Source organism: Talpa occidentalis, unplaced genomic scaffold (assembly GCF_014898055.3).
Source record: "Talpa occidentalis isolate TD23 unplaced genomic scaffold, MPIMG_talOcc4v2.1 talOcc4.9, whole genome shotgun sequence".
Classification (NCBI taxonomy): Eukaryota; Metazoa; Chordata; class Mammalia; order Eulipotyphla; family Talpidae; genus Talpa; species Talpa occidentalis.
The window spans coordinates 3,768,545-3,790,471 of record NW_023605305.1 but is presented as its reverse complement, the minus strand read 5'-3'; the positions used below and the strand labels follow the sequence as shown (position 1 = coordinate 3,790,471).

General features: G+C 43.5%; 1 protein-coding gene across 1 annotated transcript in view; it reads left to right on the top strand.

Moving 5' to 3' along the window:
- Positions 1-21,927, top strand: part of RERE (arginine-glutamic acid dipeptide repeats) — a 360,449-nt gene that overhangs the window by 210,191 nt on the left and 128,331 nt on the right. Inside the window, 3 exon segments of the mRNA XM_054691464.1 lie at positions 644-749; positions 1,962-2,058; positions 13,371-13,475. Of these exon segments, the coding sequence (XP_054547439.1) occupies positions 644-749; positions 1,962-2,058; positions 13,371-13,475 (308 nt within the window).

Genomic DNA, 21,927 nt, shown 5'->3' with positions numbered 1-21,927 from the left:
ATTCACAACTGCTTATGTATAAGATGTTCTGATATCTGATATCTGGAAATTTGAAGATAAATACAAAAGGGACCCTGCTTTGTAGGTTCATGGGACCTTCAATACCCCCAAGTTTGCTGTTAGTTTGCTGGATAGCTGTTAACTGCCAATAAAGTGATGGTAGTGGGAGAATGTAACTCAGTCTGGGTAATAGGCAGAGTTTGCAGAGGAGGTGACTGTGCCAGGGCTTACTGGGAAAGTTCTTTGTAATTATTGCCCTTAGTGGCCTTGACAGTGTGCTAACACAGTTTATAAATGTTTCCCGAAATCATTAAAGATTAGGTGAGAGGGATGTATTCATTAGCCCCGTGTAGTTAATGAGGAATAAACCCTAATATTGAATAAGTAAGTTAATCAAACTGGGAGGATTTATAGATTGGAATTTAGTCTCCTGGAACAAGCAACTTTGAGAGACAGAGTAATGGGGGGTGCTGTGGCTGGGGTTTAAAAAAAGAAATCTGACCTCATAATCCACTTCTGTACTATGGTCCTGTGTCCCCTCGCTGCCTGTCCGCCTGTTTCCAGGGGCTTTGATCATGGGTATGGTGTACACCTGTGGGCACCTGTAATCCTGTTCCTAATGCTGTTAGATTTTCCTTTTCAGAGTAAGAGGGACCATCTTCTCATGAACGTCAAATGGTACTACCGCCAATCTGAAGTTCCAGATTCTGTGTATCAGCATTTGGTTCAGGATCGACATAATGAAAATGGTAAATATGGCCTCCTAGTTGGTTCTAACACTCTCCCAGCATTGGGGGAAAATTCTCTCTAAAAACATTCATTAAATAGAGATAACCACTGTGAAAAATTTTCTCCAAAAACCTTTCTCTAATTAAAGACATTATTGGAATGATATTTTTTGTTGTTGAGATCTTTTATTATTTTTGCTTTAAAAAACACCAAAAATCCTGAGCATGTGCTCAGAGTGTCTTCCCCATAAATTTGGCGTAGAAATAGCATTTTTCTTTGGAAATAACAGAACTTACCCTTTTAAAATTCCTTTTTCTCACCTAGTGATTAACAAATTAATAGCTTAAAACCCTGTAGTTTATGTTTTCTTTTTCCCTTTTCAGTAATCTTTGTTCTCACACCTCTCTGTGTTCAGGGTTGTAAACTTCAGTTTTCAAAGCAAAGCTTCCCGGACTGTTTTGGAACTAAGCTTGAGTCTTGACTTCCAGAATAATAGGAAGGAAGTTCAGCGCATCTTTTATTTTTTTTTCTCCTCTGTCACTGTTATTTCTACCCAGTCACTTTATTGACACACAAGATAAGTACATCAGGTGGACATTATGTTTGTACAGATGTATAGTAAGCTCATTGTCATTGATTTTTGAGAAGTGGTCGGTCTGGGCTAGGTGATTCACATTTGTTTACCCATTACTCATACAAATCTAGTTTGTCACTGCCCGCTGCCACGTGGGGAGGGGGAGGCTCAGCGATTGCCAGGGCCATAGGTCCTCGGGGCAGAGACCAGCTGCGACTGGTGTGATGCAGGTGTTCTTTCCAGCCTTCCACTGCTTTGGGGTAGAGTTTGAATCAGTAAAGCTTAAAAAATGTTATTTTTTTCCCTTAGTACCTTTTTTTCTTCATTGAAACTTATAAAATTGTCTGTTAAAGAAGTGATGCCTTACTGAAAGTAGTAATTTCGTTATTCACATCAATGAACAGTACTTCACTTCATCCTGGAATAGTTTACTCTAAAAAATAAGATGGATAGGCACAGACCACACCCAGCAGGCAACCTTGTTCTGCTGCCCTGGCTCTGTTACTCTACTAATCTATTTTGTTAACTGGGCCTAGTTACTTCCTGTGCTTTTATTAGTGGGTGGTGAAGCTGACAGGAAAGTTTTTCAAAATCTTCCTGTTGTTTCTGGAAGCTCACTTTGAAAAATATCCTCTTAATTAATTTTTTTTCTTAACAGACTCTGGAAGAGAACTTGTCATAACAGACCCAGTCATCAAGAACCGGGAGCTCTTCATTTCTGATTATGTCGACACCTACCACGCAGCTGCCCTGAGGTGAGAGCCGGGGCTTTCTGTACTGTGCAGCCTCACACGGGGGTGGAGGGTGGAGAGTCTGCTACATCCTCGTGGCTTTTGATAATCATCATTAGCCCCAGGACGCCAATATACCAATGTTAATTTTGTGGAATATTGGGATTTCCGAGGTCGCCTGTATCTTCACTAACCTGTGTGTAGGGATAAAGAAACTTTTTCCTCTTGTAATTTAAAAAAATCCTTTCTATAGTTTTGTGTCTTTTATTTCCTTAAAAATGTAATATGCTGGTGTTGAGGGATCATGTGTTACAATGACCTGCAGTTTATTTCCTAAAGGCTCACTCACTGCCACTAGAAGAGTCAAAGCAGCGGGTAAAAAACCAGCTGGGACAGCATGTAAATTAGTTGAGAATCTCGGGAAAGTCTGTGTGAATTTTCATGATGTACTCTTTCAGTTTTCTTGTATCTGTGAACAGTTTCTTTTCCCTTTTTTTTTTTTTTTTTTTAAAAAGAAGATTTATTTATTTATTTATACGAGCACTGGGTACAGTCAGAAGTGCGGGAGGGTGAGAGAATTCACCAGAGCCAGAGCGGGGAGCAGAGCAGCAGACCCACGATAGACTGCTGAGGGGAGCAGCAGGAGTGGCAGGCGAGGCCTGCGCGCCATGTGGGACCCTCGCCCAGCAGCTGGGGATCGAACCCCCCGGGGTGCTGCAGAGGTTGCGGGCAGCTTCGCAGCCCAGCACTCAACCTCAACCGCTGCTCCACCGCCACCGGGGAGGCCCTGTGAACAGTTTCTTACCAAATAGGGTTTAGGGGCAGGGAAGAATAGTTGGAAGGCTTTATACCGAAGCAGGCAGATGGTAACATTTGTCTGGTCTTACTCTCTTAGTTATTATGCCCAAAATGACTGCTCGCTCTTGCTTTCACCGCCTGGTATTTTCTGTCTGTCTCAAGAAAGGAAATTTCCCGTGTATTCTGGTATATTTTGTATGTAAGTAGAAGACTTTTGGCTTCTCAAGTGGTAGAACAAGTAAGACAAGTAATGTTCTTATAACTCTTTCCCCACAGGGAGAAAAGTGGTTGAAAGAACTACTGTCTTTGCTAAGGAATATGGTTTTTCGAAAGTCATAAGGTTTGCTGACTTTCAGGTTAACCACAAGAAGATAAAGTATTCTTTATTATATTGCTGTGATGGTATTCAGTAAAACCATCTGGAGTCTCCTGTGCAAAGCTATATTTAATAAAGCTCTTTATTTCAAGGCAAATATGTAACAACTTTTAATATAGGACAGTTTTGGGCATGATTTTTGGATCCAATAATCTTTCATAGTCTCTCTGTTACACTGTTCAGCTCATCCACCATAGTGCAGAGACCAAAGACACCATATAAGTAAGTGAAGTAACTGAGAGCCAATAAAACTTACTTAATGGATTCTAAAATTTGAATTTTATTTAATTTCCACACGTAGAAGATCTTTTGATTCCTTTTTTTTTTTTTTTGCCATCTAAAAATATTAAAACTATTCTTAGTTAGCACAGTATATAAAAAGAAGTGGAGACCAGATTTTCCTTGTGAACCTTAGTTTGCCAACCCCCATTATGGGGCAAAGTTGGCTTCTACAGGACTTAGGTAATTTTAAGAGTTTTTAAAACCTTTTTCCAAAGTTCCCATAAGCCATTTATGTCATTGTGGTGGTGGATTTCTGACTTAAACCTGAATGGTAAACAAAGCCAGTTAATGGGAGGTTGAGTGTGAACATGAAATTGTGAATTAAGACAAGCGACTTGATCCTGGGATTATTTCTTATCTTGCTTTGCTTGCCTTTCCCCTCCTCTTTTGGTCTTGTTTCATTGGTGGGGGTAAATGATTTTAGGCAATTTAGAATTGAAGTTGAAACAAATTAATATGTGAGATGTTTTTAATCTGGTTATACAGTATGTTTTGATATAATTTCTTAAAATGAATATGTTTCAATATTTATCAGAGCCCATTCAGATTTGTAAAGTCATTTTATACTCTTTCAGCAGAACCAGTTGCCTCAGATCATTCAAGCTAGACCCAGACGATCTTATTAAGTTTACAGTCAGGTATTTTCTGGAAATGTGTAGTTGTGTATACGTACTCGTGTACAGGTAGGTGTCACTACCCGGTCCCTGTCAGCTGAGGGCTGGAGTGCTGAAGTGGTAATTCCTTATCTTTTTTCATGTATATGTGACTATAACTCTTATTGATTAGTTTTTTTTCCCCCTTTGTATTTTCTTTAAAGTAGCCATAGAGTGGCTTTATAAGGCTGTCATCTTAAATTTGATTTTGTTAGCTTTACACAGAGTGTCTCTTGTGTGACTTGATAATTGATTTCTTTTCTTAAAGACACCAGCTGGTAGTGGTCACTCACTCTGGAGGGCTCTGGCTTAGTAGGTGCTCAGTGAATCCCATGGCTGTGTTGACATTTCCTGCATCTGGAGCGCATCTGTACACGTCTGTTACTGTTGTGTGGTGATCTGGCCTGCATTTCAGTGGCCGCCTCCTCTCTGTAATGTCATTTCTGCTGACAGCAGAATTGCACGGCGGTGCCCCAGGAGTCTCTCTTCACTCTGTTAGCTGTTTTCACCAGAGCAAGACTGCTTTGATTTTAAAATATTGGGTGGGGAGGGGGAGATTCAGCTTTGAGTTTTCCTTCCAGTTTTTCTTTTCAGCATCTACCCACAGAAAAAGGTTTTTCTTTCTCCATAGATAAAAGCAGTTCTGCCAAACATAAATTCAATTTTGAAAGAGATACAAATAGAATCGTCCACAGGCACACGAAAGGATCAAGTGAACATAAGGAAAACACCCGGAGGATGAAAAAAGGAAAGGACTGATAGTGCTCAGCACCATTCTTCTCTGGATCCCCGCGCTCAGTTGTCTGGGTTCTTGGGGCTCGCAGTAGCTGAGAGGACCTCGCCGTTCCCTTCCACTCTGGAGCAAACTGGTAGATAATGTTCTCTGTCAAGCTGGAGCTAGGCTTGGGTTCTGCAGGAGGAGAGCGCTTTGTCCTTCAGCCATCATGCATTAAAAGGAAACAACCTTCTCTGTGCCCTCTCTGTGTCAATTGAGAGGGTCCCATTCCCCTCCCAGAAGAGCGCGTGCTCCCGGGCGCCACGGAAACCCGGTGAGGCCCAGCGTCACTGCTGCGCTGCCTTTGGAATTCTTGTCTTGGCTGTTGCTCATCCCTGCCTTTCATGCTGAGTTTCTGCAGCTGTTTCCTTTCTTCATCACACTCGTCACTAACCATATAGTAAAGCTCGTATCTTGAGCATTTTTGGGTTCTCCTTATGCCCAAGTGCTTCTGACAGATGCTGGAGTAACAGAAAGCGCACCGGATTGATATTTGAAGTCTTCAGTTTATTCCTGGCTCTGCCATGTAGTTTTATGACAAAGATCAATTTTCTTAGAGCCATTTTTTGGAAAAATTTATTCAAAGTCACATGATTAAGTGAATGGGCTCTGAAACACACACACATCTGATTTCTGCATCCAGTGAGAGAAAGTGTGGGGAAGTCGGGGCAGAGTGGCTCACACGCAACAGCAGCAGGAGTGTTGTTTATTGGTGGGATTGGGTCCTTAAAAATAGCGGCAAGAACATGAAACGTCGTCATGTCTGAGGGTTTCTTTCTCTGCATGTGCTCACCAGCACTTGTTGTTGCTGGTGTTTTTAGTATGGGCTGTTCTCAGAGGTGCGAGGATCTAAATAAAAAAGAACACCGTAGTGCTTTTGTTCTCTTACGTGTTTCAGTTTACGTTAAATATGACAGAACTGTGAGCTCAAAAAAAAAAAAAATAAATGTAATGTAATTCTGGACCGAATCACTAATGGGGCAGTTACTTAGCCTTCATTTCTTTTCTTTCTCTGTGGTACTGGATGGGTTGATTCTCTACTCAGAGTACGCAGGTGTGGGGAGAAGAGCTTAGCTCAAAGAGTTTAAATGCCCTAGGTAGAGAAACCTACTCGAACGAGCAGGTGCATTTTATTATGCTAAATAAAAATCACAGCTTGCAGTTTGTTTGCTGTGTGTTGTGTTCTTTTTTTCTCCCTACCTACCGATAGTATTTTATTGATGGTCAGAGAGGGTCGTGAGTTTGCTTTGTGGCCGAATTGTGGACACGTGACTAGGGCAGCACTTCCAGGCTTGCTGTGCACACCTACCCCGGAGCTCTCAAGTAGTGATGTGGAGGGCAGCCCAGGGGGCCGTTGAGTACCTTATTGGCTCCTGGGCTGTTTGCCAGCTTTCTCATCGCTTGGAAAAAAAATATCCTAAGGTAGATCACTTTGTAATCCATCGTCTTACCTACCAATTCATATTACAGGGATATGTTTTTCGGTGAATTTTCTGGAGCACCAGGCCCAAGGAACCCTATAAACTAGCTCCTTAGGGCTTCTAGTTTCTCTCTCTTCACCCTGAATTAATTTATCTCCTTTCTTAGGAGCACCTGGAATCATAGGTGCAGTGATTGAGACAGATAAAGTGTATCTTTGTGCAGATTCCCGACTATTCCTTGGCGTTTGCAGATTTCCTACAAGTTCCTGAAGAGTCTCAGGATTCCTTGGAGAACACTCCTTTCCCAGCTTTAATCTGTGGTCGTTTATAGGTTAACTTAGAATCAGAGCATTTATTGTTTTGTTTGCACTAAATTAGACCACATAACTTTTCAGTTCATTTTCTTTCTTTGTTCATTCATCATTTGACTTTTCCATCAGTCAGTCCGTAACGGGGGATGGGCTCCTTAAGCGCAAGAAATATCTAGCTGAAAAACACTCTGCTTTTGAGTTCTTCATAGTCTTTAAACATCCTTTTATTTGGAGCTGCTTTCAGATGCACAGCAAAATTATAAGTATTGAGTTTCCTTTATCCCTCCTCCAGTCTTCTCAGCATTAGCATTTTACGTAACTATGTACAGTTACCAGTTACCTGAACCAGGAAATTAGCATTAGTACAATACCATTGATCTTATGACCCTGCTTGAACTTCACTGCCTTTTTTTTTTAAAAAAAAAAGATTTATTGGGCCTCCCCGGTGGCACAGCGGTTGAGCGCTGGGTTGCGAAGCTGCCTGCAGCCTCTGCAGCCGGTTCGATCCCCGGCTGCTCCCCGGCCACCGGAGGAGGGTCCACATGGCGGCAGACCTCTCCTGCCGCCCGCTGCTCCCCTCAGCAGTGTACTTCGGTCCTTCTGCCTGCGCTGCTCCCCGCTCTGGCTCTGGTGAATTCTCTCACCCTCCCACGCTTCTGACTGTACCCAGTGCATGTATAAACCAAACAAACAAACAAATAATAAATAAATAAATAAGACATGCCTCTAGAAAAAAAAAAAAAAAGATTTATTATGCATACAAGAACTGGGGTACGGGCCAGAGATGTGGGGGTATGTGTGTGAGACGATTCAGAGACAGAGTGGGGAAAAGAACAGGTAGATCCACTGAAATACACTGCTGAGGGGAGCAGTGGGGGGACAGGAGAGGTCTGCTGTGCCATGTGGGTAGCTCCTTGGCCGGGGATCCAACTCTTGCTGCAGTGGCTGCGGATAGCTTCATAGGTTGTATCTTAACCCCTTGTGCCACCAGGGAGGCCCCTTCACTAATGTCTTACACTGCCTGGGCTGCTCTAACAAAATGACAAAAGACTGGGTGACGTACAAATGCGAGGCACTCTGATCCTTGGGGGCTGCAGCTCTGAGTTCTGCTGAGGCTCCTCATGTGGCTTTCAGACTGTTGACTTGTGTCTTCTTTCCTTGTATCTTCTGAGCAGAACTTTCTCTGACTCTTTCCAAAAGGGCACTAGTCCCCGTCATGAGGCTTCACCCTCATACCTTTAACCCTAGTGGATGCCCCCCTCCATGCCATCACATTGGGGAGTAGGTTACTAAGTTTTGGGGAGAGAGCACAAGCCTTCAGTCCATAGCAACTAGTGCCCTGCTTTGTTCCAAGGTACCACTTGGGATGCCTAGAAGCATCTAGTTATTTCTCCTTAGTCGCCTGCAGTCTAGAATGCTTCCTCAGTCTTTGTTTTCATAACTTTTTTTTTATAGAGGCATGTTTTATTTATTTATTTGTTTGTTTGTTCGTTTGTTTCGTTTATACATGCACTGGGTACAGTCAGAAGCACAGGAGGGTGAGAGAATTCACTAGAGCCAGAGCGGGGAGCAGAGCAGGCAGAAGGACCGAAGTACACTGCTGAGGGGAGCAGCGGGCGGCAGGAGAGGTCTGCGCGCCATGTGGGACCCTCCTCTGGTGGCCGGGGAGCAGCCGGGGATCGAACCGGCGCCGCAGAGGCTGCGGGCAGCTTCGCAACCCAGCACTCAACCGCTGCGCCACCGGGGAGGCCCCTGTTTTCATAACTTTTTAAAGAGTATTGCTCAGCTTGCCAGCTGGTCCTCAGTTTGGGTAGACATGGTGTTTTCACGAGATTGGACTAAAGCGATGGGTTTTGGGCAAGAATGCCAGAGGAGCGGGGTGTCCTGTGTGCACCTGCCCACAGGCTTCACGGGGTGATGCTCCCAGTGCTGGTCATGCCACTTCCCGTCCCCTTGGTTCTGCACTGCTCAGCCCACTTGAGGGGGATCGTGGAGACTGTGCAAATTGTGCTTCTCTGCCAAGCTTTTAGCCACTGATTTTAGCACCTCCCAGTTATTATTGTGGTGCTTGCCAGGGGTGGCTTTCTAGCTCCCTCTTTTATGCTTATTAATTAAAACTGCATCACAGGAGAGAGCGCTCCCTTTTCCCTATCAGTTTTTTTAAGTGGTGTTTGTATCAGATTAAACTCATGGATATTTATGTTCCATTGGTTATAATTCAATAGTAACATTTCTTAGGTTGCTCAGATTGCTTCAGCTTTGGTCAGCAGGAGTGGCTTCAGGTTCGCCCTGTGTTCTTTCAGAGAGTGTCTCTGCTTTTTTGAGCACATTTATTTTTCTGGCTCCCGAAGATGTTCAAGGATCACCCTAGCCTTAGAATTAAGTGTTCTCCAGGCACACTGGTTACTGCTGCGGGTTAGAAGGAATGGCCGTGCGCCTAGTTCCACTCAGTAGGCAGAGCTGGGACTCTCCCTGACCAATATCACTCTCTCATCCTGACACATTTGGTGCCCGTCTGTGATGCCAAGATTCATTTCCTCCTCCTTTATTTGTAATTTCTTTCTTCAGTAGTGAAATACTGCCTTTTTATTGTTTGAAATACTTTTACAATTACTTATTTTGCTCTGTTCAAGAATACATGTATCTTAGTTTCAGATTTTGTAATCTATGTTCCTGTACTGAAACACATTCACTAAATGATTTCCTTACTCTTACGTCCGTAAGACACTGTTTTCTAAAGTTGCTTAGGTTAGTTCTGCTCTTTCATCCCTACTTAAGTGTCTAGAAGTTGTGTGGTTTGTTTGTGATATCGTTACATTGACTTGTTAACACTTGTGTTTCACGTTGGTTCCTCTTGGTTGGTTTGGGCCTTACCCTTGGGTGCGGGAGAGCGTGGCTGCGGCTGTGACTTCCTGTTCCCCACTTTTTTCCCCTCACTTAGATTATCCTTCTTGAATTTCTCTTCACAAGTGAGCGGATCCATGTCTTTTTTCTTATAACCTCGTCTGTCTTAATATGAAGGCTGGCGCACTGCAAATAACACTTATGTTTGCTAAGTGAGAAACACTTAGTGTATGTTTGGAAATCGCTCCCTCTTAGTCCACAGAGCTCTTCTCTACCTCTTCTCCCTGCAGCTGCCAGCACTCCACTGTGGGGTTCCTTTGTTCCTTCAGCAGCCTATGCCCTTCAGCACTGAGATTGGACCCGGGATGTCTTTGTGATGAATGATCCTGTAATATTCTCATGCCTAGATGTTTCCTTATTGCTGGATGTGAGTCCAGGATGGATTCATTGGAGAGAGTTTGTTGGCTTAAAAAGGTTTATGTGAATGTTTGTTCCCTTCAGAAAGTACTAACCCGTTTGCATGCTCTCCAGCATGCAGGGTTTTCTGTTTCACCAACAGAATGTGCTGTCTGGTTTTTAAAAAGCTTGCCAGTCCGGTATGTGGAAAACGGTATCTTCCTTAGTGTATTATTTTATTTGGCTAACAATGAAGGAGTTTGAGTACTTTTTCAAATGTTTGAAGGATATTTTTGTCTCATTTCTGTGAATTGTCTATTTGAGTCTTTCCTGTTGGTTTTTTTTTGGCATTTTGGTTCTAACTTTTCAAAAGTTTTTTTTTAGATGCTTATTGTATATGCTACAAATATTTTTCTACAACTTCTGTGAGTTGAACTATGCTGAGCTTATATCAAGTTTAATCAGTCTTTTTCTTTTATTCCCTATTGATCTGAATCCTACATAGAAAGCCTTTTACTTAAGAGGTATTGACTCGGATGTCTCAGCATCATTTCTTAAAAAGCCTGTCTTCACAGTTGGTGGTCTGAGATGCTACCCTTGTCATATATTATTTTCCATAGTGTGTTCTGGACTTGTCGTTGTATTTTCTGTTGTCTAATTATGTGCCTGCACCACATTTTTAATTATGTATGTTTTAATGTCTGATGGTGCTGCTTTCCTGCCCTTTTGGTTGTTTTTCATGTGAATCTTAGTATTAACTTGCTTTGTTCCATAAAATAGCTGGTCGATATTTGCATTGAATTCAGTTACATTGAATTTATAGATTAAGCTGTGGAGAAATGCCAGTTTGAGTTTTCCTATCCAAGTGCAGGGAGTATTTTTCATTTGTTTATGTTCACTTTTGAGTCTTTTGGGAGTGTTCAAAGATTTTCTTCATATAGATTTTTCCTTTCTTATTACATTTATTCCTAAGCATTTAATCTTACGGGCAGATATTGAACTCTGTGTCTTAATAATAGAGAATACATGTCCTTCTTATGTACCTTGGTATCTTCTCAAAAATCAGTTCTCAAAAATTAATCCTTAGATAACAACAAAAACATCTGATTAACATGCAGTAAAACTAAGAGTTTACCAACAAAAACAAAGAAGAGAAAAGCTTTTTTCTCTGGAAATTTAAAACTTACCTATTATACAACTGTTCAAAGGGGAGCTACAGATGGAAATTAAAGAAATTTCTTGGGCCTCCCTGGTGGTGCAAGGGGTTAAGCATAGCACTGTGAAGCTATCTGCAGCCTCTGCAGCAAGAGTTCGATTCCTGGAGCTACCCGCATGGCACAGCAGACCTCTCCTCTCTCCCTGCTGCTCCCCTCAGCAGTGTTATTTCAGTCATTCTGCCTGTTCTGCTCCCCATTCTATCTCTGGTGAATCCTCTCACCCTCTGCACCTTTGGCCTGCACCCCAGTTCTTATATAAATAATTTTTTTAAAAAATGGACAGTGATGGAAATAACTTTTTTTTTTTTAAGATTTATTTATTTATGCATACAAGAACTGGGGTATAGGCCAAAGGTGCAGGGGGTGAGAGGATTCACCAGAGACAGAGTGGGGAGCAGAACAGGAAGATCTACTGAAATACACTGCTGAGGGGAGCAGTGGACGAGTCAGGAGAGGTCTGCTGAGCCATGTGGGTCTCCTCCCTGGCTGGGGATCAAACTCGTGCTATAGTGGCTGCTGATAGCTTCATAGGTTGCATCTTAACCCCTTGCACCACCAGGGAGGCCCCGGAAATAACTTATTTTATATATCACTGAATAAAATACAAAATTTCCATTTAATCTTAATTTTTATGAGATATGTATTTTTAGGTATTTTTATCCCTATTTAACTGCTAAGGAATTTATCTTTTTCTAGGTTGCAGGTACTAAATCACTGCAGAGACGAATAGTTGGCTGCAGTCAATGCTTTGTTCACCTGTAAAAGTCATCTTATCTGCTTCTTATGGTCTAGAAGCTCCTTTTAGCTCCAGTTAAATGCTCGAAGGATGGGTTGATAGGGACCTGGAAAGTTGATACTACTCCTTAATTTCCTGTCATTGGATCTCCTTCCACCTCTAAGTCAGTGCTTCCAATAGAACATTTTGCCATGATGGAAATGTTGTTTAAATCCGTGCCATTCCATATGGGAGTCACATGTGGCTATTTAAATTTGCATTAATTAGGATTAAGTTAAAAAAATAAAAATTCAGTTCTTTGCAGTTTGTATGAGACCCATTTCAAGTGCTCGATATCTGTGCATTACATTGGGAAGCAGAACTTCCTAAAGGAATTTTAATAAATAAGCAACATTTTAAAATAAGTTTAGAGGTGGCGATTAAGCCCTTCTTAGCTTCTGTTACTAAGACTTCGGTCACATCTGCTTGAACCCTTGAGGGAAAGGAGGGCATGGCTTTTACATTTCTGGGTGGGAAGGAAATGAATGTTCAGCCCCATGTGGGCAGCCCACAGCCATCTTCTTTCACTGACACCATGGCCTGTAGCTGGTGTGTGTTGTCAACCTGCAGACTCACGGCAGCGATGCTGAGCATGGACTGTCTGCACAGGTGGTGGGGCCACGGCCTGGGAGCGTCCAGGACGCGCTGTTGCCCCTCCAGCTCCCTCTAGTCTTAAATGTAGCCTTAGCTTCCCCATGAGAAAAAAGTTTCCCTCTGTGATCACTCATGGAATTGGAGTTCTTAAAATTGTCTTGCCTCCTTGGAAACCCTGGGAAAATGGGGTGGGGGGGCACGGTATAATGGTTCTGACATCGATATTCTAAACATGAAGCGACGCTGCGTAAGGAATTCTGTAGCACTGGAGCATTTCCAGCCACACTGAGGTTTCACGCATTGGTAGATGAGCCTGGAAGCCTCACTGCTCTACCGTGCGATGGTACCAGGGGAGAGTGTTTTTTTACTGTTCCTGGAAACTGGGAAAATGTGTGTAGATTCGAGCTCATCGTGTACATTTGAAAAGCTAACATTTTTCTAGGTCTTAATTTCCAAGTCAGTTTATTTTCTTGCACATTAAAAGAGAAGAAAAATATTTTAATATTTAGACATTCTGCCTGTCACAATGTAGCAGGAAGACAAGGCCTGTTATTTCTAATTTGTTTAACATCTTTTCATCGTAATTCTGGTTTCATTTTATTTTTGTGGTTCAGTTAATTTTGCTTTATGACTGAAATGCTCAGATCAAAGCAATTATGTTGCGAAGTTATAGGTTGAAAGTGTCATGAAACAAAAAATTTAATTTTGCACATTTTCTTCTTCTGTGCACTCCCAGCTTCCTGAATAGGCAGTGGTGGCTCCTGGGCCATCGTCTGTGAATTCTGACAGTGACACTGCTTAATTGTCCCCCTCCCTGCCTCTCCAGTGGGGTTTTGGTTTGCAAGGCAACTGGGAGTATTACTAATATATGCTTATGTATTTGTTTATTTTCAGAGGGAAGTGTAACATCTCCCATTTTTCTGACATATTTGCTGCTAGAGAATTTAAAGCACGAGTGGATTCATTTTTCTACATTTTAGGCTACAACCCTGAGACAAGGTAAGTGAGTCCTGTGGGCCGCCTCAGGGAGCGCGTCAGCTGTTTGTGTGCCTGTGCGTACACCGGGGCACTTTCTAGTAAGGTTTTAAAAAGACTCTTAAACCCGATATATACTAAACCTCTTTGAAGAAGTTGTAGTTGCTGTATAAATAGATATTTACACACACACACACCCCACCCACCCACCCACCACCCACCACACCCCCCCCCACCCCCCATTTTGGTATTTGCAACAACTTAATGTTTGCTTTCTTGTTAAGGAAACACTGCATTTAAAGAAGGCAAGATAAAGACATACCTTTAGTTCCTCTGTGTTTGGAATTTGTGAATTGATGGTTTATTACCTAAGTGTGTGGCCTGTTGAGCATCTTACAGATCGAAAGACTAGGCTATTATGGGAAGCCTTGGGTCAGTCATTTGTTTCATTCATTCAGTAGCGTGCCCCAGGCAAGGTCCCTGCTGTGAGGCGCACGGTCCAGTTCCCAGCCGTCTGGGTCAGGCCCGTGTACCTGAGTAGCTGTGGAGGGAAAAGCAGGCTGGAGTCGAGATAGTTTATTTAACGGGATTTTTTTTTTTTTTTGTTTCTGTCTGTAATAGGCCTGAGTTTAACTTAGCACGTGGAAGAACTCCTGTTAGATATACGCATTCATGTTTATCCTGTATCAGTTAATTGCATTACATCTTTTGTTAATGATTAAAAAGAATGTTAGAAGGTGATCAAGTAATCTGTGCTCTGGACTCCTGGCAAACAATCTACTAATAAAAGAATTCAGAAAGAAAGAAAAGCTGCTTGCTTGTGGAAGTTAGTGGAAGAACTGCCTTACGTGTAACTGCAAGATGACTGTGTTAGTGCAGCCTTTTGCTGGAGGATGCTGAGAAGCGGGATGTGAAATTTAGATATTTGCCCTACAACGACAAATTGGCCAACAATGACATTTTCCTCATTGCAGTTAACAGCCTAAAGCTCTGTTGGGGCATCCATATTAATGTCTCTGTAAATATACGAGCAACAGCTGTCAGGATAATAATGGAATGTCATCTTGTTTGCTTGCGTCTAAGAGCACTTTTTTTTTCCTTTATAAAACAGTGAAACTGAGCTTTTATTTTCTTTTCCCAAGGTATGGTCTTCCAAAAAAAAAGAAGCTGGTCATTGGCAATAATTCAGAAACACCTTATTTTTGGAAATGTTTATTTTACTTATGAATTTATTGACTGCCTTGTATTTTCTGGTTGCCCAGAACACTTAAACTTGAATATGCGTCTAGGTACATAGGAGTCTCTTATTTCAAAGATGCCGTGTGTGTAACTATTTGATAAATGGCTATCAGATTGCTCAGAGTAGATTGTATTACTGAATCGACTACCTGGCTTTGTGCTTTAAGTGTTCTGCTTTCAAAGTTATCAAAAAACAGCCAAATTTACCTTTTACTGTTTTTGTCTATCCATCTGTTTTTGCTGAGGGCCCCTTAAAAGTTGTATGTAGCTGTAGGGGCAGGACAGGGACACTGAGCAGGTTTTCTATGATCCAGTGCAGACCAGGGTAAAGGAGGAGAGAGTCCTGGAGCCCTCAGTGGCTTTTGCAGGCTTCTGTTGGGATTCACCAGGTACATGGCAGGCAGGGGTGCTGGGGGCTGGGAGGCTGGCAGGCCACCCAGTCCCCAGCAAGTCTTCACTCTATCTGGGCTCTCCGGCCTTCTCTCGCGTTCTCTTCTGCTTCTCTGCTCTCCTGCTTCCCTTCTCAGCTTCTCTGCTCCTTCTTTCTCAGCTTCTACTGGCGTCCCCGCGGCGCCGCCCTTAAAAGCCCAGTCTTAGCCCAGGTGTACCCACTCCAGGTGCCCGCCATCAGGCATGCATTCAGGACCACAGGTTTCCCTCATCTATCCTAATGGCGGGAGGGCAGAAAGCCTGATACTTTTTACCTTACCCTACAGTAGCTTTTACATGTTCTGTGCAGTCTAGATGCGCAAGAAGTTCCTGCCTCACTTTCCTTCTGCGGGCAGTCATCAGACTGATGCGCCTCGTCGGTCTTGTTTGAAAATGTGGAATATGTGGTAGAAAGAGATTGTTTGTCTCTCACCTGAATAAGCCGCACACAGATGTGTGCCCACACAGCGTGACGGACTCTGCAATGCCAGTTGCTTGTCTTAGTTTTTCTTCTTTCGCGTCACCCCGTTTATTTCTGCACTTGTGGTCTCCGCCCAGCCCATGATGGTGGCTGGTAAGTGTTGGCGAGGCATTGGACGAGAAGGTGTGAAAGTCTACTTAGAAAGTTTGTGGCAGACTCAGTTTGTCACAGTTAGGATGGAGAGACCCTGGGGCCAATTTGCAGCAGGGAAGCTGGTGTTTCCTGCTGACCTGGCCCACAGGTTTCCCCAGCACCTCATCGCCTCTCTGAGGTTGGGGCTCGCATGTGGCATTCTCAGAGCTGTGCAGACGATGGAGAGAGAAGCGTGCGTGATTCAGCGGAGCCCAGAAAGCTTCCTGGGTCTCTTCCACTTGGCTGAGGCATGGCCTTCTGCGGGGTGCTCAGGGTGCACAGCCTCCAGGTGTCGCTGTCTCTGCCTTCACTTCAGGTTAGGGAGGGGTGGGTGGGTGCTGACTGGCTGCTGCACCTGCACCTGCTTGAGGGCATTGATGGGTCTTGCCTGAGCCATGTACTGATGCTCAGTGCCCAAGGGCTTCCCGACGGAAGTGCCAGCCTGCTCCACGGTTCTGTGGTCAGTGCCCGTATCTGAGGCCACTGGAAGTCAAGGAGTGCAGATTCTGTGTCCCCTCCCCTTAGATAATATAAGCACTTCACTCCAAGTAATATTTGAAACTGAAGTTTTACGATGGACTTATTTCTCTGAGCAAAATTTCTGCTAGTAGGTAAAAATTGATTTATGTAATTGTCCATAATTTATTTAGCATGTTAACCAGCACTGAAATTTTGTTCACACTAATTGCAAACATTCTTTTTTTTTTAATATTCAGTAATTTTTTTTTTTAAAGATTTATTTATTTATTTATACAAGCACTGGGTACAGTCAGAAGCGTGGGAGGGTGAGAGGATTCACCAGAGCCAGAGCGGGGAGCAGAGCAGGCAGAAGGACCGAAGTACACTGCTGAGGGGAGCAGCAGGCGGCAGGAGAGGTCTGCGCGTCAGGTGGGACCTCCTCAGGTGGCCGGGGAGCAGCCGGGGAATGAACTGGCGCTGCAGAGGCTGCGAGCAGCCTCGCAACCCAGCGCTCAACCGCTGCGCAACTGGGGAGGCCCGCAAACATTCTTTTTAACCTCAGCTCCCTTTTGATTTTCCCTCAACCTAACCTGGTCATGTCATATTTCTGCGTATTGTCCTGTCAGCATCCTGGTTGTCCAGGACTGCTAGGTGTCTGTGGTGTTACTTTATTAAACACGTATGTGATAGTGGAACATGGACTATTCTGTATTCTCTCTCCTGCTCTCGCTTTGCCTTTAACACTTGGAGAAGGTGGATTTTTTTTTTTTTTATATAGAGGCATGTTTTTGTTTGTTTGTTTGTTTGTTTGTTTGTTTTTGTTTATACACCACTGGGTACAGTCAGAAGCACGGGAGGGTGAGAGGATTCACCAGAGCGGGGAGCAGAGCAGGCAGACTGATGAAGTACACTGCTGAGGGGAGCAGCGGGCGGCAGGAGAGGTCTGCGCGCCATGTGGGACCCTCCTCCTGTGGCCGGGGAGCAGCAGGGGATCGAACCGGCGCAGCAGAGGCTGCGGGCAGCTTTGCAACCCAGCGCTCAACCACTGCGCCACCGGGGAGGCCCAGAAGGTGGATTTTTTGGTAAATGTCACGGAGTAACTTTGGCATTATTAATTACAATGTGTATCTCATTCACTTTTTTTACCCACAGTATAGCCATTAACACTAATAAAGCATTTACAGTAATACAGATCCATAATTTCTTTAGTTTTGAAATCTAAAAGCTCTACATTCAAGCAAAATTTACACTGTTTGGTGTTGAAACTCATTTGGTAGTCAGATCTGATGTGAGGCTATTTATAGTCTTAATTTAGTTCACTTTGTATGAATTTGCATACCCTTTTCTGCAAAACTGCTAATATGATAGAATTGACTATCCTGTTACTCAGACATCACTGGTAATACATACACTCTGATCTGTTCATTATAATAACCTAGACCCCAAAAGCTCTGAATTCTGAAAAACCTTTGACCCTAAGGATCCTAGAGAAGGGATTGTGAGTCAGCATCCTTGCTACACATGACATTTACAGAACAAAATTTAATGGGGCAAAAAATTTTGGGACAGATGTTTCTAGCTTTCAGGTGGGATACATGCCACTGGGGGCTGACAAATGAGAGAGGCTGGACTTTAATGCCAGCTCAACTTTGAACCTTTAGGTAATTGGACTTTGATTTTGCAGTTTGTTGTGACATTTCTGAACTCAGGTTATGTTCACTTTTGCTGTATGAACAGAATCATACAAAATTTCCTTCTGCAGTCAGCATCCTTACTCAGTGTCATGATGTACTCATGTTGTTTGAAGAATTTGATTCAAAGTCTGGTCAGAAAGTTAACAAAGTAAGTTTCAGTTCCGAGACCTCACTGTGCACAAAGACCTTAGTTAACCACATTATAGAGAGCAAGTGTCCTTGTGGCACTGTGGTGGCTTGGTCTGCTCTTGGAAGGGCAGCGAGCACAGGGGCTTCCCTTTTACTGTGGGCGCCCCCTCCCCCCTTTTCCATTTAATCTGACTGCTCATTTCTTTTCCCAGGGGCTGCAGCCTGGGGAGAACTTCCCCCTTGGGTCCAGCAGCCTGGATTCTGGTCTTGTGCTGCCACTACCTTTGGGTCCATGATTAAAACTTAAACTTCTGGGGCCTCCCCGGTGGCGCAGCGGTTGAGCGCTGGGTTGCAAAGCTGCCCGCAGCCTCTGCTGCGCCGGTTCGATCCCCAGCTGCTCCCCGGTCACCGGAGGAGGGTCCCACATGGCGCGCAGACCTCTCCCGCCGCTCGCTGCTCCCCTCAGCAGTGTCCTTCGGTCCTTCTGCCTGCTCTGCTCCCCGCTCTGGCTCTGGTGAATTCTCTCACCCTCCTGCGCTTCTGACTGTACTCAGTGCTTGCATGCATGCATAAATAAATAAATAAATCTTAAAAAAAATTCTAATTCTTTGGGAAAAAAATTCTGGACTCTGGTTCTACTGCCATAGAGTGGGGGTGGTAAAAGGTACTCTTAGGGAGCTCTTATAAACAAGTTTTTTTTGTTGTTTTGAAGAAAAGATCGAATAATTAAAATTAACCCTGTACAATTGAAAGGCAAACCATAAAGTACTTCCCCAAATGTTACGATTCCGCCACGTAGACTGTGAGCCGTCCAGTGCTTGTGTCGACGTGGAGGTCTGGGTCAATATGAATATTGATTGTGTATTTATTACAATAATTGCTAAAAATGTAAGCTAGAGGCATTCACTGCCCATGATGAACTGACCCAGCAATTATAATGAACATGTACGTGGTATTAATGTAAAACTACATTTCTATGGTCAGAATATTTTTCTTTTTTTTTTTTTTTCTTTTAGAGATTTATTTATTTATACAAGAATTGGGGTACAGGCCAGAGGTGCGGGAGGGTGAAAGAATTCACCACAGACAGCATGGAGCAGAAGAGGCAGTCAGATCGAAGACACTGCTGAGGGGAGCAACGGGCGAGACAGGAGAGGTCTGCTGCGCCATGTGGGTATCTCCCTGGCCAGCTGGGAATCAAATCTGCGCTGCAGAGGCTGTAGACAGCTTCACAATGCTGCAGTCAACCCGCTGCACCACCAGGCAGGTCCTTGTCAGAATATTTCAATGGAAAATCTGAGAACCAAAGCTGGAAAAAAAAATTGAGAAATAAATTTCTATTTTTTAATGATTTATTTATTTATGCATACAAGAACTGGAATGTAGGCCAGAGGTGTGAAGGGTGAGAGGATTCTCTAGAGACAGAGTGGGGAGCAGAACAAGCACATCTGCTGAAATCCACTGCTGAGGGGAGCAGTGGGCAAGACAGGAGAGGTCTGCTGAGCCATGTGGGTAGCTCCCTGGCTGACTGGGGATCAAACTCGTGCTGTAGTGGCTAACAGTAGCTTCATAGTGCTGTGCCACCAAAAAGGCCCTAAATGTCTATTTTTTTAACAAGTACTAGAAGTACATTTTATTGAGTTTTGGAATATTCTCTCCCCATCTCCCCATTTCCCTCTCCCCAGTCGGTCCATCCAGTGGGCTGCCTTTTTTTAATTGTACGTTTCGACCCTTTCTTGGTATATATGTACTTGGAAAAATTCTCCTTCCTTTTCTGCCTTAAGCCATGAGTTAGCGGGGAAGGAAGTAAGGGTGCACAGCGTTCCTTGATGAACAGCAGATTTGATGGTGCCCTTTGAGAAGTGATGCCTTCATCTTAATTTATGAAGCGTGCGTTTTCCCGGAGAGCAGTCCATTTGGTTCTCCTGGCTAAATAAGAGGTATTTAGGTCCTTAAAGTGCACTCAGTAATAGTGAAGAAGACATATTTAAGATGTGGCATTTGTGTGGCTGGTCCCTGAGCTCCGTGCCCCTCGTGCGGGCTGGCGGGGAGAGGCAGCACAGTGCATGCGGGAACACTGGCTGACACTTGAGGATCATTATATTCAGCTGTTTAGTAGCAGCCATGAATTGGGCAACTGCAAGAATTTATCTTTTCTCCCTCCTGACTAGCATAATTCATTTTTCTTTTTGTTTTGAAAAAAATCTGAACTTTACGAACAGTTGCCAAGACGATAGTTGAACCTACTCGGTGAAGTATCATGTTGACACCTGGAGACGCCCTCCGTGCTGACACCGGTGTCAGAGGGCATTTTCTCACATAACCCAGTGCAGCCCTCAGAATCAGGAAATGAACAATGAAATATTGCCACAGAGTTCTTAGACCCTACTCAAGTTTTGTCTGTTTTCCCAGTAAGGATCTTAATAGCAAAAGGTTCGACATTTTGGATTCAGATGTTCTGTTTCCTTCCATCTGGAACAGTTTCTCAGTTTTCCTTCACTTCATGACCTTGGTGCCTTTGATGATCATAGGCTGCTATTTTGTAGACTGTCCTTTGTGTGGCAGGTATGATGTATCCTTCTTATTATAGCAGATCCTGTATTTTTGACAGGGATGTCACAGAAGTCACGTGTCCTTTTTCAGCTCCCCGTGGGTAGCCCACAATTCCAGTTTGTCCTATTGCTGATAATCTTCTCTTTGGTGGTGGAATCCGGCGGCATCTGCCTGGCTTTGTGATGACTGAAGTTCTCCTTTTCATGACCATTATGGGTGGTGCTCTTAAGACTATGAAGATATATCCTTCATCAGACTTTTTATTTATGTGATGATGGATTAATGGCTTCCTACTTTGTTCAGTTGTTTATAATCATTTATATCATTATTCATTCTGAGGTAATATTTTCCCAGAATTTGGAGAACCATATTTACAAACTGAGACCTGGTATTGGTTGTGCCCATTGCTTTGTGTCACTGGTCTCAAGTGTGCGAGTAAGCAGAGCTGGGTGTGTGTGTGAGTGTGCACACATGTGCATTAAGAAAATATGAACTAATGCTCACTTGTATGCCTATGTTTCATATTCCATTTTCTGTATGTGTATCCATGGGTTTATACCAAATTCTTCAGTTCTAACCCAGTACCACAGGGTTCCTGATAGGTTTATTTTTCTTTTTCCTTATTTGTAATTCTGTAACAGTGAGAAGCTTATCCTGTTATCCTTCCATTTTCCTGTCTGTCACTGACTACTCATCATGGAAGGGGTCCTGATCCCTCAACGTCAGGAATAAAATGTTACGTCAGGAATAGTGTGACTTCAGGAATAAAATGTGTAACTTCATCTGTTCAGAGGGCTGCTGCCGTGTGTGCTCCATCCTTCAAGTTATTTTGTTCTTTTTTTTTTTTTTTTAATTTTTAAAGATTTATTTATTTATTTATGCATGCATGCGTGCAAGAACTGAAATATAGGCCAGAGGTGCGGGGTGGGGGCAGTGAGAGGATTCCCCAGAGTAGAGAGCAGAGTAGGCACAGCTACTGAAATATACTGTTGAGGGGGGCAGCAGGGAGACAGGCGAGGGCTGCTGCGTCATGTAGGTCAGCTCCCTGGCCGGGGATCGAACTTGTTTTGCAGTGGCTGCTTATAGCTTCCTAGTGTAGAGACTACCCTGTGCCACCAGGGAGGCCCAGAGTTATTTCATTCTTACCAGAACTCAGCAGGGCAGGTTTTTCTTTACTTACCAAATGAGCAAACCGATACTTTAGGTGACTGCTAAGACACAGTTAGTAAACAGGAACCCCCAAGGTTATTTGACTCCAAAGGTTAGCCCTTTAACTTCTATGATCTCATCACAGAGTGTTTCATATACCACCTAATTTTCTTCTGGCTGTGGTGGAAAATAACCTTTATTTCTTCTAATG